Source organism: Silurus meridionalis, chromosome 8 (genome assembly GCF_014805685.1).
Source record: "Silurus meridionalis isolate SWU-2019-XX chromosome 8, ASM1480568v1, whole genome shotgun sequence".
Classification (NCBI taxonomy): Eukaryota; Metazoa; Chordata; class Actinopteri; order Siluriformes; family Siluridae; genus Silurus; species Silurus meridionalis.
Genome location: NC_060891.1, coordinates 18,889,972 through 18,908,986, shown reverse-complemented (window position 1 = coordinate 18,908,986; position 19,015 = coordinate 18,889,972). Strand labels below are relative to the sequence as shown.

At 42.1% G+C, this 19,015-nt stretch overlaps 1 protein-coding gene across 11 annotated transcripts in view; it reads left to right on the top strand.

Moving 5' to 3' along the window:
* The window catches only part of meis2a (Meis homeobox 2a), a 67,566-nt gene that overhangs the window by 29,803 nt on the left and 18,748 nt on the right, over positions 1-19,015 (top strand). For all 11 annotated transcript variants that reach the window (XM_046856629.1, XM_046856630.1, XM_046856627.1 and 8 more), the window contains one exon: positions 16,215-16,291. In XM_046856629.1, coding sequence (XP_046712585.1) covers positions 16,215-16,291 — 77 coding nt within the window. The remainder of the gene's footprint in view (positions 1-16,214; positions 16,292-19,015) is intronic.

The following is a 19,015-nucleotide window of genomic DNA, read 5'->3' as shown; positions in this document are numbered from 1 at the left end:
GTTAGACTTGTACAAGCAATAATCCCTTCCTTTTAACCTACCTTTATAGTTTTTTTCCTGTGAAAAAAGGGCCTAATTGAATTATCCTCTACTACTCACTGCAGCCCCTATACAATTGCTTACTTGGTCAAACACATACACATACCGCACACTAGCACATCCACTCTTTTACTTTTTACTTTAATTTGTTAAGCAAATGCATTTCCTATTTCAGGATGCGTTTGTGTTCAGGAGAATTCTTGGGGACTTTGGCCCCTGAATGGCCTATTGGGGCATTCTGGCATTCAGGCATTCATTAGAGAGGGCAGAATGAAAGGAGTAGGGTTGTATTTTCTCAAATGCTCAGGCCAGCATGGAGCTACTCTTCCATGAGCTCCAGGGGTCTCTCTACATATGTTCTCAACATCCAGCCATTGTCACCTTTTCTGAAAGGCTCAAAAGGACAGCCCCCCTACCCGTGCGCAGAAAAACAACACAGGCCAACAGTAACAATTGTTGGCTTTTGGATTCAGTATAACAAAATCGATGGCCCTCCCCTCTCCTGCCTCCCCTGCACACTTTGACCCCACACTTTCATGGGAGAAATCTCACTGAGCTTTTTGCCATTACAATTGTCTCTGCTTAAAAGGACCGCTTCAATTGGCACCCATCAACAGCTTCCTAAGGGATGGGAAAGATGCCTGGTCCCACACCATGCTCTATGAAGAATGCAAGAGCATAGTGTGTTTAGTTTAATGCACTCTCAAATAGCATGCAGTAGCACATAAACCAGTGTCTTTCACCATCTTTTGCAGAGATCAGCTGGTGTAAACTGGCCTTGCACACTCAGAGGCTGTCTGTCTTTTCTCCAAGCTTTTCTGGATGTTTTCCAGTAACATTAGGAAAGGGGAAATCCCAGTGTGTTGCTATAAGCTTTCCCATAGTGCAGCAGGCTTATGTTATCAGGAAGGTAAACTTCTCAGCAGGGTAGATTCCTCTGCCAGGCTTTACATGCTATAAGAGTAAATGAAAGTAAGATGTGGGGTAAAAAAAAAGACACTATGCAATGAGGAATTTTTACAAAATGTGTTAGGGCACGTTTTTAGTGGAAAACCACTCTGAAATCTCTCATCCTGTTGGTGCCCCTGTCCTCCCTCCTCTAGAACAGCCCTCACGCCCCTGCAAAGACAAGGGTCGGCCTTGCAATAAAAACAGGAAGCACTCAGATACAAAGATACCACTCCAGGCCTGGCCTGTCTTTTCACTAACGTAAACCTTCAACTATCAATGAATATAAATAGGCCCCTTTGAACAGTCTAGGAACAAGGCTGAGTGGATTTCTACAAGAGTCTAAAGTTGGTAAGATGGTGGAACGGTAGTCTCTTTCTGAGATCAAGCCTCTCAGGTTCTGTGCCATTCTGCCTCCTGACCAGCTTGATTGGGAAGTGCTGCTAAGCTGCAAAGCCAGGTGCATTGCTCCCCTGGGGTCACTGAAATAAGTGATATATCCCATGAACATTTTGGAGGTCTGTGAAAGAACCTAATAGCACATTAGCACGTCTTTATATGGGCTTATGTTATAAGGTAACTTACATCTTATGGTGTAAGGGTTCATAGCAGCTGCTGATGGTTTGTGCTAAGCGGCTGCTTGAAAGTGAATTATTGATTCTTTTAACATTTGTTTTTAGAAAAATAAAAATACAGTTTTTAAACCAGAGTTTTAGGAAGTTTGTTGGTTGCATGCTGTTGTTAAAAGGGTTTAACAAACATCCATAAGGACTTAATCTTAGTATTACCTGATCCTGGACACACAGGGCTACAGCATTCACTGCCCCCTGAGGAACAGTAATTGCCATAGTAACCCAGTGTCACCTCCAGGTCACTCCCTTAGAGACGTGATTTTAAAACCCTTTGGAAAATGAACCGATAAGCAAATAAACAGGTTAAGCCAATAATACGCGTGCCCAGGTCCGCTAAGGATGCTTGTCCCAGATGACAGTAGCAGACTAACCAGTTACGTTCTTTCCCTGCATTTCTAAATATTCCTAATCCAGATGTATAATTTTATCCTTCTGCTGTTATGCTGCTAGAGCACATCTGCTAACATTTTTAAAGATTGGGCACATGTTCAGATGCACACATGACTTGCAAACACACATACATGAATGTTCTATGCCTTTCCACTTTAAAATGAGCTTATCCCACATTCCTCCTTCATCAATTTTGTTTCATCTTGGCAATGCAGCCATGCTGAGAGGCCTATTACTTTGGCCATTCATAAGACACGATTTCATTTAGTTCCTGGTTAGTGCTTGTTTTGTGTGTGGTTAGAGGTGGGGTGAGGTGGCTGTTTGGGTGCCACTGGGTCAGAGGGGTGCAGGGCTCAAGGAGGCCCACACACTAATCTGTCATGTGCTCATTTGCTTCCCAACCCAGAAGTCAGCTCTCTAGTCACCCGTGGCAACCCAGGCAACAGTTCGGTTCAGTGCCAAAGCTGCGTGTTTGTGTGTGTGTGCACATCCATGTGGCTGTTTATGTTTGTGGCATTCTATCAGGAAACACACATATATACACACACACACGTGTTTATGAGTTGCTTATGAGAGGCTTTTGTGCAGCAAAACTAATTGTCAGCAGGGGTTGCAGAGTAGCTGTGTTTTTGAAGTTGCTGAAGTAGGGGTAATTACCAAAGGGGCAGGTCTGCTCTGTGCTTTTGTCAGAGAGCGTGTTCTAGTGCAGACTGTTCAATAGACCCATAACGATGATGCAAGTCATCCCTGTCTGCCATCTGTTCTCTGATTCCCTTGTTCTCACATAGAGCTGTAAACCGGGGGGTTATGATGAGGCTCACTGTTAAACACACACTCTTTTATGAATTGAAGCGCCATGACAATCAAAACATGGGCTTTGCACATGCAGTATGAATTATGGAAAACGTTTGTTTTGTAGACGTGTGCTGTCTGCCATGTTTGGCCTTAAATGAGAAAGGAGTTTACTATTGTTGCAAGTAAAAAAAAAACTGAAAGTTTGAAACCATTCATAACAAATACAGAGGCTTTCTGTGGACTCTATAATTATTAGAAAAGTCACACCAATTTCAGCACTTCATGTCAACAACCTTAATGTTAATTCCTGGATCTGTGTGACTGACAAAGGCTTGTTTACAGTACACCTATCATAAGCCTTCAGTAGCTCCAAGTGTTACAGCAGCATTAGAGCAAAGGACTCAGGAATTGTTTCTCATTGAAAGATCAAATCTGTTGACTTTGCTTTCTAATCCTGCTGTCATACTCTTTAAAGGGTTGACTCTTCTGTGGGACTCTAACATGCTAAAACATCCCTAAGTGTGGTTAAGATAAGAGAGTAAAAAGGAAATGCTGCATGAGACTTTTTGGAATTTGTGGAATTATTATTAGTTTATATTTATAAAAAATGTATATATACATTTACATTTATGGTATTTGCCAGACACCCTTGTCCAACATTACAATTTTAAAGTCTCCATCGATCTATCGATCTATCTATCTATCTATCTATCTATCTATCTATCTATCTATCTATCTATCTATCTATATATATATATATATATATATATATATATAATGCTAATACTGGCTGATTAGGACACAGACTAAGAATACCATCTGTCTGAAATTCTGTTGGGAGAAAAATCTACCTACACATTTTTTTCTGCATGAGAGCAGGGTATCCCTTCCCTGAAAGTAATTGCATGTGTAATTTGCTGCTGGAGGTTACTTTGCTCTCTGTAATTTCTCCACTAGTCCCTATTGAATAAATGAGCAAAAATGAGAGGTTTTACAAGGCGATAGAAACTGTTCATGGTTTGTGAAGATGCTTGAGGTTTCTCAAATTTGAACCTAGTTGCTAAGCAAACCCAATGTGTTTAAACTATGGTTCAGCCCCAGATGATAATGCTGGATGTTAGAATGTGGCAGTGCTTTTTTTTCTTCTTTTTTTAACGTGCTTGGTTAGTGAAGCATGCCACAGAGGCCGCATAGATGGGCGATTTGGCATTCAGAGGTGACTGCATCTCCTTTGACCTGAAGAGAAGCCAAACGGAGCAGAGAGCATGCAGAGCATTGCAGTCAGATTTATAAACTCCAGACCCCATTAGAGACTCCTCCTACAACCCACGCTTCAGCAGCAGGAGGCCCCAAACGTCCAACCCTCAGTCAACCATCCACAGCAATAACACTGGTGTGCACACTATGAAAAAGGCCTGGCCCTCTACTTCTCCAAACACTACAGTGATGTAATGGGCTGTGGGGGCAATACGAGACAAACACTCATGTTGAAAAGCTAAAGCTGACTGAAGACTTTAGGGGCCAGATGTGTATGCTCTTTACCATGCCATTTTTTATGTGGATTTCCCCCTCATGGCTAAATGAGAAACATGGTGGAGTTTAAAACCTCTTTCCTCTCCCTTAGTCCCTTTCTGTTCCACCAGTCAGTGCCAGAGGTGTTAGAAGGGCTGGACCCTGGCAGGTCATGGGCAGACTGTGGCATTAATCAGCATGGTGGCTCTGGATCTGAGGAGGGTCCTGAGAGATGGCTTTGTGTGCTGCAGGCCTCTATGCAGCCCCTTTGATATTCAGCTCACACCAGGAGAAGGGAAATGTATGGGGAAAAGAAACAGCACAAACATGGAAATAGCAAAAAGAAAGCAGGCAAAAAGGAAGGAAAGGGGGAGCTGAGAAAGGGGAGTCGTATTGTAATCTAAAACGGTCTCCATTTATCTGTTTGGTTTGCCAAAGAACCCCCCAAAATCTATTGCTGCAATTTTGTGTTGTGAGTTTTTTAGTCTTTCTTTGCTTGTTTTGTAGTTGTGTCACAGACACTTAGGCACAAATTTGGTTAGTCAGATAGCCTGTTTAGCTAGTGAAGTTTTAAAAAGTTTTAAATCAAGATAGGAAGCATCTGTCATGTTATAAACTGCCACAGTAGCAGTCATGACAGTCATGGTAAGAAAACTTACACTTGAGTGTTAAAAACTAAGGAAAGCTAATATGAAATAACATTTTGTGTGCTATATTGTCATTGTTTTTCTTTACAGTAAATACTATAAGGATTTCTAATTTCATACTGACCTATTTAAAATTTTCTGAACAACCAAAATTCAGATTTTGTTGGTAAAAGTTGCACCAGTAGTATTAAAGAAAATGGAAAAGTATGTACCACATCTCCTGCATATGTGCAAACAGTTTTTAGACCAGTAGCTTTCTCTAAAATTGCATTTAAAAATTTCACATGATATTTTGTTTGCTGAAAACATTCTGTTTAGCATTTCCTTTAATTTTTCAAATCTATAGAAAAAAAGGAAATCAAATTAATTAGCCAAAGTAATAGATTTCCCACTCACAATTTTAAAACTGGTGCTTAACTGCTGCTCACATCCCTGCACCACATGGTTTTGCCCTGTTTGAATGCTTGAGAAATCATGTGATATTTTGGCCCCGGTACTCATTAGTACTACTATTAGCAAGTGCATAGCAGAGTTCCCTGGTAGTTGTAATTTGTGGAAGCATGTATGTCTACACTAAGAGGCACAGACTGCATATTATTCAAAAGGAATCACGTTTAGGGTACAAGGAACATGGCACAGTAAATGCAAATCTAACTAGAGCCGGCTTTGACTTCGGATAAGAATCTTGTGAAATATTGATCATTGTGTGCTAGTCCCTGTATCCCTAGGGCTTCTAAGGTTCACACACAAAAGCTTACTATAAAGCTCACAAACCGAGCAGCTACACTGATTTAGATTTTAAAAAGGCCTGGCACGATGTGGCATGATTCTGCAGCCAGAACCACCTCCCTGCATCTCCTCCTCTTCCTCTTCTTCCCCTTCTTCCAAGAAGCACAAGAAAAGGGGGGAAACCTATAATTATCCACACTTTTACGAATCCCTCTTAATGTTCATTATTTAAAACCAGCAGCAATTACAAGTTCAAAGGGGTTTAGAGGGCCAGCAACCCGCATAATCACCAGCAAATGAAGTGCAGCTCATTCGTCACAGCAGAGTGCACTGGCAGGGGTGAATCATACACATAGTGACAGCAGTGATTTCCACACAAGCACAAAATCTCTGCCACCTCAGGGCTACAGCATGTTCTATCCCTGCCTGCAATCCTCTTAGGCATGCTGCATTGTGTCTGTCACCCCCAAGCAGCCCTCCCTACATGAAAAACATATCAAACTTCACCCTGCTTATTTCTACAATCATCTGCTTGTTGTCCCTGTTTTGGTTGCTGCCAGGCCGCCCACCAGCTTCTCCAGATCTCTTCAAAATGTCTCCCACTGCTCTTTTTCTCTAATTCCCAAGACATTCATTTAGCTCTTTACCTAAAGTGTGCCTAAATCTTTTGCCCATGGATGTTTCACATGTGAATTACATTTGCTATGAGGTTGAATTCCACCCAAATAGATCTGTGTTACCTTTGTGCATGGGTCACAGTGGCTAATCCTGTCTTCAGGTGTGTGTTTACCAGGTCTCAGAAAACCAGTTTTAGCTCCAGTTACAGCACACCACAAATGCACCTCACCTACTCCACTACAGACCCAAGTGGTGGGCTTGTGCTCTCATATCCTCTTCCCCTCTCTTGTTATATCTCTCTGCATTTTCCCTTTCCCTTTTTTCTCTTTCCTCCCCTATATCCCCCTATCTCTCTCCTTCCCCGGCTATCTATCTGTCCTTCAGCTTTGCTTCATTGCTACAGGTCACCTTTCCTTCCATGCCCTGTCTTTCCTACTATCCTATTCCCAGATCAGCTGAACTCTTGTTCACATTAGGGATCCTTGATAAAATCTCCATGGGGACTTGCTCCAGTTCTCCCACTGTTTCCGGCCTGCTGCTCACATTGTGCTGCTTGCTCGCATGGGGCATATTTGAGTCTCCACTGAATTCAATGTGTTGTTTCCATCTCTTCCTTTGCCTCTGTGATGCGCTGAAAATGCTGGATGACTCATTTTTCACTGAGAGGAAACTCCTCTGAGAAGGCAAGAGTTTGCTGTTTCATTAAGTCACCCATCCAGGCAGACATGTGCATTCAACAGAGCCCCTGTTTGCCCATGCAAGTGTGTGTATTAGAATGGAATCCATTGGGAGATTAATGGCCTACTGCTTCTATACCATTGATTATCTCCATGCCATTTTCCTTCTTCCTGCACAGATATTAAAAAGTAATGAAGCCTATGGAGAAAAAGGAAGGCAAGCCTTCATGCATCATTTTAAGTTATTTGGACTCAGACCGAGAGGGATCTCTTTAAGGCGCAGTTTGAGTGGAATTAAGTAAATAAATGTGGGGAGTGACATTGGAGAAATGTGCTGTGAGTGGAAAAGATATGTGTTTAAGCAAAAACAACCTCTGACACATGGAACAAGCTTTGCAGATGTTAACAATTCTTTCTTGTAGCATTCCTAGTGTTGAAACCTGCTTGTAATTGCTATAATAGATGTGGTAACCATTGACAGTAATGGAATTGTGGAGAACCATCTCAAGCCCCCAGAATTAGAGTGATCTGCGAAGCCATTTCAAGATGTGTGCCGTATGTCTTTAACCACAACAGCCAAAGACGCTCCATCCTAGCTTTCTTGGCATAGGCCCCCTTGTTGGTTTGCCCAAGGTGTAACTGGACCCATTGTCCTCTGGTTTCTACAGCCACACTAACCACCTCCACCCCAGACCACAGAATGGTCAAAAAGACTTAATGTTCCTGTCCATAGTGGCCCTGGTGTAAGGCAGCAGGGTTCACTCACAAAAAAAATGACTTCCTGAGACATTAATGTCAATCAACAAATTGAATGGGCCTCCCAGTCCAGGCCATTGAGACAGTCTAAAATATGAAGGTAAATTTAAGTTGTTTTTGTAAACCTGATAGGAAATGTTTTTCATGCCTTGCTTTGCCATTGAATAATGACTTTGGTTATATTTTTCCCTAAAAGAAAGCAGACCTTAATGCCGTCACAATAGAGCTGCACTATCAATACTGCAAGCACTACCGAAGCACTTTAATACGGAATTATAGTAGTATGGACTCTGATTACTGCTGATCAAAGTCTACTGTACTATTCCTTGCTTGATTGCATCGTGAAACATTAGCGGAGGCAATCGTTGTGTGACGGAGTGTGAAATGTAAGTGCATTAAAAAATTCAACAACAGCTGTCTTACACCTTACATCAGAGTGATGCAGTAGTGGAGGGCCTTGGGTTACGAGTTTGAGGTTGTGTTACATTCCTGACGAGGGAACGGGCAGTGCTGATGGTGGGGGTAGCTTAGTAAGTTGTTGAAAAGAACACAGATGCTTGTCAACAGTTTTTGAGCCAGGGAGTCATCAGAGTGCATTTTAGCCCTAGAGGTTAATAGCCTTCCCCTGTATTCCTAACCTGCTCTAGTCCAGAAGACTTCTGCACTCTCAGGCCTAGACCCTCTGCTATGCTATGGCTAAGCAGCAGGCTTGAGCTAAGAATCTTCTGTTTGTGGCATTGGTCAGTCCAAAAAGCTCTTAGTGGATCTTTAAATCTTCCTTTATCTTCTCTTCTAAGACAGCACGTGAGCTTTGTGAATATGCGGCTCTGTTTGGATTACTTGAGCTCTCTTTGATGCTTCAGTAAAAAGTATAGTTTGGGGAGGGGAAGAAAGTGGAAAGTGGTAGATTGTAATTTCTGGGAAATGTACTAGATTTAAAGCTAAAATGTCTTTATTAACTTTATGAGAGGGCATTGTGATGTAAAATAAGTATTAAACAAGTTAGTTTTATGAAGCTTGTATGTGTGTGAGGGAGAGATCGAATGTTTCAATGTGCTTTGTGAAACGTTACACAGATGAGATTTAGACTGTCTGTCAGGTCCCTGGACTGCTGCCTGATAGGCGCTAACATGCGTTGCTGATCGGGTTAGCAGGAGACAGGAACGTTTGTGGCTTCCAGGCTTTTTTCACGTTTCATTAGTTAGAAAAACTGTCGGCAAGAAAAAAAGGTCAGCCACGTTTCTGATTCAGCCCCCGCAACAGTCCCCTCCCCCGCCCTGCTCTTCCTATAATAAGTGGTAAGCTGAGCAAGCTGATGGTCATCCTCCCATGGGGCTGTTGGGCAGTTGCCAGCTTCCTGCCTGCTTTGTCAGTGGATAAAACCAGTAACAAACGAGGATTCTATAGCCAAGCCGACCGACCAGGTCAGGGGTCAGCAGGCCTAGGGGCAGGATTGAGCAGAAGAGCACTACATGCTAAAGGAGCTACTGGAATGCTCTTAAAGGAGGCTGACATGGCCTGCTTAAATCCCTCCACTCCTCTATCTGCCCTGTGCCTTTAAAAGCCATTTAAACGGCTCTTCTATCACAACATTGAAACATGGAGATTGTCTAGGCCTCCAAGGCACTTCAATTAACAACAAATACATTGCCTGTATGTGCATTTTTGAATGCAACATTTTTGAATGCAACATAGCACAGGTACTGCAGAAAGACTGAGATTTAGCTCAGCTCCTGCTCAAGAAGTGCTCCTGCAAATGCTAATGGAGTGGCTTCAAGTTATGTGTAGATTCTGCTCTATTGGCTCAAGTGTCTATGCTTTCATATGGATGAGAAAGAGAAAGAGAGAGAGAGAGAGAGAGAGAGAGAGAGAGAGAGAGAGAGTGTTTGTGTGTATTTGTAGAGGGATTTGGCCTCTCTGCTGAGATGTTGTTTAGTCCTCTCTCAGAGCCAGCTAAATGGACGCCATGCTTGACTTCTACACTTTTAGCATCATTAACCTACAGGATGTGGCCCCTGCAGCTGTTTGCAGCCTGCCCCACATTCCCAACTAATGGCTAAATGTTGGGCTTACTCTTCTGAGAGTTCTGACCTTAAACCAAGTTTGACATCACAGATTTGCTCCTGTTCTTTTGCCATTATTACAGCACTACGTTATTGTTTGTCCTGCTAGTGTTACAGTGGAAATTTGCTTGAGCCAAGTTGAGCCATTTTTGGTTAGTCTCCCTAAGCAAATATCTTTCTTTAGAAAAAAAGAGATCTGTTGTGTATGTAAATAGTCCTTCACATTTGCTTTGTACTTCAAAAAAAAGGAGAAATGCAAATGCCACTTCTAGTAGTAAGCTTTGTGGACTAAACACATGACATTATTGGTTCTATAGATAAGCCTCTATAGTCTTAGATCAGACCCTTTCCCCATTCTGGTCTCAATCTCAAAGCAAAGCAGTGCCACGATGGAAAGTAGAGCTTGAGATTAGCTGCACACTACTGAGACCCTCTCAGACATGGGGATGGCTGACTGAAGGACTCTGGGCTCTGTGATTAGGGTGATTAGAGGTTTTTTTCTTCAACCACGAAGTTATGCTATATAGGAGAATCCAGTTCTTTTCAGCATTCACAAGTGAACAATAACCCCCTATTCTTGTAGTGCAAGCAATGTATATGAAAGAAAAGCCTTGGGGATCTTGGAACTAGTGAGATTGGGATTGTGCTGAAGCAGTAGTTGGGGGTAGTTAGATGCCTAATGGTGTAATGCCTGTGCCATGAGGAATCTAGAGTCTGTTGCTTATTGGTGCCATCCAGACCGATAAAGTCATTACAAAGTCTGGTGTAACAGAACAGGGGACTTTGCTCGAATGTGTGTGTGTGGGGGTGTTTAGTGGGGGCAGGGTATGTCCTGAGACCTTTATAGTAAATAAATGTCTACATAATGGAAAAAATACAATAACATTTTGATATAATAGACACATTTAAGATACCGTAACAAAATAACATTACAAGATTGGGTTATATAGAGAGAAAGTACTAGGGTTCTCAGAAAATAAGGGATAAGAAACACATATATATGATAAAATTAGTTTGTTTTGAAGAATTTAGCAGACCCCATGTTCTCTGCTGACCTATACCATGTGCTGCTTTACAATGTGTGCCTAGGTCTTAAAATTGGTGTTGATGTTTATGCACTAGACTGGCCCAATTTAGCTTCAAGCATGAATAGTCACTTTACTTTATGACAGGCAATAGTGATAAGTGCCTGGGCTTTGCCATGCCATCTGACCCAGCCATGGGCTTCTCCCTTTCACTTTTACACCCCTGGCCTGGGTTTGACCACAGTGTACAACAATGGAAAGCCCTCAGGCATTATCCCATTACTGTTCCAATAAACAGTAGTTACCACCTATTTCAAAAGAATATGTGAATGTTGATAACAATAAAAGCTTTAATAAGCCTATTGTCAGGCGTTTATAAAAAAAAAAAGGCCTGGACTGGTGGGTTTTGAGAGTAGGGCAACACGACTAACAAGTTACCTCAATAGAGTAAGACACCTAGTTTTAATGAACTATGTTAAACTCCTAGTTTGTAGGATGAGTCTTGGGGAGACAACTGAATTGGGTTGAATGGGTTGAATCTAGTGACTGAATGGATCAGAGGCAGATTCATCGTCTCTGCCTTCTCCTTATCCCTCGTTCCCCTGCAAGGACATGCATATCAGGTTTCTCCTCTTGAAAGGGCTGGCCAGCCATGGTGGAAAGGGAAGCCACGAACTTGATCTGATGATTAAACAGCCTCATCATTATGGCTGCAGGCCATGGCGCAAGTTTGCAGTGAGAGAAACAAAGAGGGGCTTTTGTCTCCAAGTCATAAGGTTCCCCCTCATCCCTACTATTACTGCTGCATACACACACACACACACACACACACACACACACACACACACACACTATATTTCTTGAGTGTATTTTAGGATGTATAGAAGCTATATAGTATTTGAGATGCATAGTTTGTTACCAATTTGTTTGAGCATGCTCAGTAATACAACTTGTTAATATTTTGGTCCTTTCAAAAAAAAAATTATATCAAAGTCAGGGAAGCCCAGTTCACTTAATACGTTTGGATTTGAGGGCAGCCTTTGCTATGAACCACAGTTAAAGACTAAACATTGCGGTAACTGTCCACCGGGTGTTTCTTGGCACAGAGTACTGTGCGTGTGTATGTTGCCCTGAGATAGCCTTGGGTAAGAGTGTGGGAGTGATTGCTTTTTAGCCCTAATGCATGTTTGCCCTCAGCAGCCCTGTTCTAGGACATCCTCAGGGGCTGACTCACCCCCTCTCCATTACCCCTCCCCATCATGCCATGCGATTTGCACTTTTTTTGCAAGGCAACAGTTTGCTTGGCAAGCGAACTGATAGCCAAAGTTGTTGGAGAACCTTGCACCTCTTCAGTGAACATAAATTAACAATGTAGAGCAAAACAGGGGATTGGCAAAAAGCCAGCATTGCAAAATAGTAGTAGAAACAGTGATTGTTGTAGGGGCATTGCTACTGAGAAAGCAAAAGATATAATGAAACAGAGAGAGAGAGAGAGAGAGAGAGAGAGAGAGAGAGAGAGAGGCTGTTTACCATCACTGTGTGGCTTCTGTGCCCAGGCACCACTTAGATATGTTTCACCTACACAGAAACAAGTGCATTGATACAGTTGCTGTGGCTCTCTGGTCCTTCACAATGTGGAATCCCAGGAAAGTGTAAGTGTGAAGGACCATGATACACATTCTGGGATACATATTCTGGTTTTAGAGGGCATGCATGTGATAGCTCATACTGTATCATAAAACCTAGGTGCAAGTAGGTATGTGTGTGTTTGTGTTTCCAGGGGTTGGGTGTGGCAGTTCAGTTAGCAGTCTGACTCATTGAGTTTTGTTGCATTCTTGCCTGTTTTCACCCTGTTGTCAGGAAGCAGCTTACTCCCAAAGAAAATAAAACAAACACAAAACTTGAACCTCTTTTTCACTTGTACCCCCCACACACACATATGCCAAGCTCCACATAAGGAGATGTTGTCTGTAGTTTAAACAGTGCTCGGCTTTAAGTCAACAAAATGTCACACTCAAGTGACAGGTCACACATTACTGGGATACGCTAACAGCTGAGCTGTCAGTAGATGAGTCTGCATTTTTTATTTAAAATCAGGAAAACTTTTTTTCATAAATGAAATTTTATGATTACTATATTAAAGGCAATATTATAAATATTATATTACCATTCATGTCATCTATATGGTTTTATGAACATTGAAAATGATCAGTGAAAGTCTTGTCAAAATAGGATTGTGTGATCTATGTCAATAATTAGATCATTATCAGTGGGCATGATTTTTATTATTATTATTATTATTATTATTATTAATAAAAAATAGCATAATATTTGCATGAAATACAATGTATGATATTTCAGGCACCTGCTGTTAATAAACACATTATTTGGAAGACATGGGGAGCATATATAGCGTGTGTAGTGTAATATTTATGGTTGTGTGTGTAAAAGTAAGAAAGCATGTGATTTGCAAACCTTCATTAGCATGAAGAAAACGGCAGGATTCCTTCTCCCCCTGACCTGCAGCCTGCTCCTCCGCTGATGAAGTCATCCATCAGCAGCATGGTCAGCCCACTGCTCTTGAGGGTGGTGTGTGTGTGTGTGTCTTGGGGGATTGCACTGTATTAGTGCGGGTACATGAATGTTGTTGGGGGTGATGTTGGGGGGCTGATGCTACAGCGGTCATTATGTTCGACCGCGGCACTCTGTAATTTAACCGATTGCAAGACTGCAAGCACGCACACACATATACACACACACATGCACTTTGGGAAATAAAAAATCCTAACATGTACTTGCAGTGGACTGCATGATCCAATGGTGTATCCCATGAGGCACTTACAGAATGAGTAAGTGAGAATGAGCTTGTGTGTGTGTGTAAGAGTGAGAGAGGGAGGGAGAGACAGATAGAGTGTTGCGGGGGGGGGAGCAAAGCGCCAGTGCCATTAACAGGCCGCAGCATAATTAACAGAGTTGTTTCGATCGGAGGCTAGCGCTGGCCTCTGCAATAAAATAACCTGCTCATTTCTCTGCCTAATTATTTATAGACTGCACTTCTTCACATTTTGTGGTCAATCAGTTTCTCAGGATATTGGACTGGGAGTTTGTAATTCGCTCTATTGATTGGATTTGAAGTGAGCAAGGAGATTTTCAATCATTTCTGTGATCTCTTAAAGCAAGTTTGCATTTCAGCCATTAAGTAAGCATGTTCTTCAGAGGCACTGAGGGAGAAGGCTAGAAAATATATTTTTTTACCTCTTTTTTTTCCACAACAAACTCCAGCCTATTATATGTAGTGCATTCTAGCCTCCCTTAATATATTTTGCACTTTGCATCACAACATCACAACATTTGAAGGCATGAATGTAAAGTGTGGGTGGTCAACTGTCGATAATAAAGCAGGGTAAGACAGGGAGTGAGACAGGTGAGGAGGGGGAGTCAAATGGAGAGGGATAGAAAACACAAGCCTGCATTTACTGCAGTGTGCAGAACAGAACTGATGGAGTCCTGCTAAATGAAACAGGATTTCTTTGTGTGTCATGTCTCTGTGGTGACAGAAAATATCCTTACTCAGGGCTTTTTTTGCTCTGTTCTTTTTTTTTCTGTATGGAGTTTTAATATCTCCACTCTCCTTGATGAGACATCTTTCTTGTTTGTTCAAACCATTCATTTTGTTGTAGGCAGAGAAGCATGCATTTATCACCAGGCTGTGCTGCGCCACAGCCTGCCACAGGCCGATTGATGACCCATGCCGGGCCCAAGCGGCCCAGGAAGCCTTAATACAATGTAAATGACTGAGGACCACATCCAATCTGCTGTTGTCCTCTCTCTCTTTCTCTCTCTCTCTTTCTCTCTCTCTCTCTCCCTTGCACCAGCACAGTATCCTTACTGCCTCTGCACGTATCATGGCTCAACCCAGTTAATATGAGGAGGCTAAAGCAGAGCATCCAGACAGTCAGCTTTGGTTAAGCATTGTTGTTCACTGATGAAAGGGGAAAGGAAAGCACACACACTGCTCATACAATCAGACATGTGTCTGTGCAGGGAGGGAAAAAATTTGATCTCCTTTTGCCAACAAGATGTCATCACCCAGCAATCACAAAATGCATTTTTATGCAAGTGTTATCATATTTCTTAGTTAACAATTTTAGAATATTATAAGCTGGAGTATATACAAATGATGAAACATTTTTTGTAGCCCTTTCATTATCAGTTTGATCTTTGGGTTGTTTTTGTATTAATTAGAAGCATTTTTTGAATTTGTATGAAAATCAAATCAGCATAGGCTACAAGATAAAAACTTTTCTCTTCATGCTTATATGTGGACACGTGCTTGTATTATGCAGCATTTCTTGAAGTATAATGATGCGACAGCAAACAAGGTTGTACATTTTGCACACCCTCATTTTACTGAATACATTCAGATTTTAACTCACCATCACACTGAATGTGTGTATACGAGTGCCATGCTTGTGCAAGCGCTTGTGTTCTTGTGTTGAATATGAAAGTGAGGTATGATGTTTGTTCTGTTGTGAGCTTTGAGCCCTAATCTGGCTCTTAAAGACATCTGTCACTACAGATCTGGGTTGTTTTGTCATGCTTCATAGCACAGACATGCAAGAGAAGAACGAAAAAAAAATCGGGCCTGTCATTTCTGTTGTCTTGTATTTGGCATATTGAAGCTGACACAAATTGTGTCATTGCATCCGTGGCTGGGGAATTTTATTTTCAGGTAGAATTTGCAGCAATGGGAGATCTTTCAGAAAAATATCTTGCTTTACTGATTTGGCCAGCCTTCAGGAGCGGTGGATGAAAAGACACCAGGGATGAGAGAAATTAGCCTCATATGTTTTCCCCCGTTGTTGCAGTCTAGGAACAGGAAGATTTATTCTGTCCTTATTCATTCAGGCCTGAGCTTCATTCAGCAGGGGAATTCAGCAGAGTTCAGAGGAAGTGCCAAGTGGAATGATCAGCATGTTACAAACAATCTGTAGCTGTAAAAAGTGGAAGTGTGCGGTGTGTGGATTTGTGGTTATCTACTGGGGGGTGGAGCAGCATTGCTGCTACTGACAAACTTGTTTTACTGCCAGTAACAGGCATACGTGTGTACGTATGTGTGTGTGTGTGTGTGTGTGTGTGTGTGTGTGTGTGTGTGTGTGTGTGTCTGTACATATTAGCACTTGAGTAGGGTGGAGGTCATGACTAAACATGCACACCATTCTGTTAGTGTAACTAAAGTAAGGTTCTGTGTTACACAACTGACTTGGCATAGACATACAAACACTAACACTGATCTGGGTCATACAACAAAAAGAAAGGTACACATTCCTACACCTTGAGTTTTAAAAAATAAAACCCAAAATCTCTTTTTTTTTTTTTCCAGCACCCGTACCCATCAGAAGAACAGAAAAAGCAGCTAGCCCAAGACACAGGCCTAACCATTTTACAAGTAAACAACTGGTAAGTCAAGTCTTGATGTTGCTATCTCTGTCACCAGCATAGCTCTGCCTTTCATTTTTGAAAGGCTTCACATGCCTCTCCCTTCCAGCCAAGGCTAGGCTAATGCTCATAAACTGTGAAAAACATTTTATTTATCTACCCTTTCCTCATCCTTTTTACCCGCCTGATCATTCATGGCTAGCTATCAGTAAAGCATTTAGCGCCAAGCCACCACCCTGTGTTTGATATATATTTATTTCCTTTGATATGTTTAAGCAAAAAAGGAAGATCTTACACCTCCGCCCCTGCTTCCAACCATGATCCCGCTTCCTCTATCAGCTGCAGTACTGACACCATCGCCTGCCCCCTCCCAAAACCTTTTCCCATTTTTACACATGCTATATGGTGGATTAAGGCTTCAGTGGCCTGGCCAGCACTGCCTTTGTACATGGCTTAGCACATAACTGGGGGTGGTGGATTAAATAAAATGATCACAGAGGCAAGAAAATGATACAAGAATTACTTATCAAAATGCGATACCCAGTTTTATCTGCAGCTTCATTTTGTTCTGTACATTTTGTCAGTGATGTTCAGATTAATCGAACTGACAGCTTCTTTTCACAATTCTGGAAAAGGTATTTGCACGGATTTGGGGTTTTTACACAAACTTAATTACATGGAACCCCATTTTATCATTCTAATTCCATGTACAGGGTTTTCTATTTACAAATGAGAAGTCCCTGCCTTTTATTTGCAGCCTTTCTTAATATATTTATCAAAGCTGGTTCATTTATGGCGTGCTCTATCTGTTCTATACAGGCAGGCCGACATTAACCAAGCTTTTAGGTTTATCTGCCTTGCAGGCTCACATGCCACCTGAGGGTCAATTGATTTTTTTTTTTTTTTGGTTCTGTGATTCATTTTTTTTTTTTACTTTATTTTTTCTGGATCACAATGAGGGACATGCCTGGAGAATTAGCCTGGTTTGTCTGCCTTATCTGGCAGCCAATTTTTTTCCTGGGGAAGGCAAGCTACTTAAATTGACCACAGGAACTGCTGTTATCTGCCTTTAATGCACCCTACAGTGTGGATAGCATTTCAATTACACTAGTAACTAAAGATTAGCCTCCGCCTGGCTGTTTCATGCCTCTTGCTGCCATTTCAGTGCCCCATGCACCTTAGCTATAGGAGCAGAAAATTGAGTTGCCTTGCCTGTGTCATGGTGATTAATGCAGAAATAGACTGTTAAACTAGGAAGCTGGAAGAAGACAGACAGAGAAGTATGAAACAGACAGACAGACAGACAGACAAACAGACAGACTGAAGATGCAAGGATTCAATTCATTTTATGCCCTAAAATCTCAAAATCACAGCATGTTGCTAATACTGTGAAGAGGCTACAGGAGACAGGTTGATAGAAGCATTCTCATTATGACTGTGGGAGAGAAGAATGCCCATTGCTTGCTCTATTCCTTCATCAGAACTCTTACCCATATAAAATACGGGTAAGCAATATTCTTCTGAAGCTTTGAAAGATGAGCCATAGACAGGATACTGTTTTTTTTCAGCAGTCAGGTTGAGACATTGAGTTAAGCATGTCTTTGTTCAGACAGACCCCCTCTTCTTCTGGTGTCTTCTTGTCCTGCTGGAGGTGGTATAGGGATCAGAATATGACAGACCTCTGCCATATGAAATTCCTGTTGATAGGCCAAAAAGGCTCCTGAATTCCTGCTCTAAACAGGCATTGTGTATGGCCTTGCTTTGATATCGGGCACTGGTGTGGATCTAGCCAGCAGCACAAAGAGATAACAGTAAGGAGAGAGAGACAGGGAGAGGGCAAGAAAGAAGGTGGGGAGGGGTTGGGGTTAGGGCAACGTCTTCAGTTTCCAGTTGTCCCTTAGGGGAGGATGTGCTGAATCACGGCTTTGTCCTGAGGCACAATTGGCCCTGGAGGATGGCACAAGGGCACTCTGTACGAATGTCAGTAGACCAGGGCATCTCTTGCTCTCTCTCTCTATCCTATGTATTGCTATGCCAGCAATTCTCCCTTACCTGTCCATGTACCTGCTCCCACCTAGACTACCCCTAGACCAACTCCAGCTGTGTGCTGATGTGTGTGTATCTGTCATGCATTTCTTATACACTTCCTTACCGTCTACTACTTACTATTGCTCCCAATGCCTAAACACACCTGCATGAGAGAGAGAGACAGATAGAGACTGCACAAAAGTAATACTGTAAGACACTCCCACAGTGTGGGTTGAAGTACAATGTGTCTACAGATGTTTGTGTGGGAAGGTGGGGCATTAATAGCTGCTCAAACAATAACCTGGTTTGATTACTTAAATGACACAGCATCCTTAGATATAAAGGTTGCACTGAAGTGGCTATTAGTTAGCCTTTATTCCAGCTATGCTTATTTATATTTTGATGGTTTTTGAAGTCAGGTAAACATTGCCAAAATGGTTTGTTTAAGTTTGCACATGATAGCATGCTGTTTTGTCCTGGGTTAAAGAGAAGCCAGAGAGAGAACAAGGGGGAGAGAGGAAGAGAGAGTAAATGGGATGCTCCAGCTGCAGTTGTCATTTTAAAAGCCTGTGTGTTATTCTATCAGTCTGGGCTAAATGGGGCCTGACCGCATCCTTTCATGTCCCAGCATCAGGCTCAGCACGACATGCCTCTGTTTTACTCCTGAAACACCCCAACCAAGCATTATTTACCCCCTCCTTTTCCCCAGCATAGCTT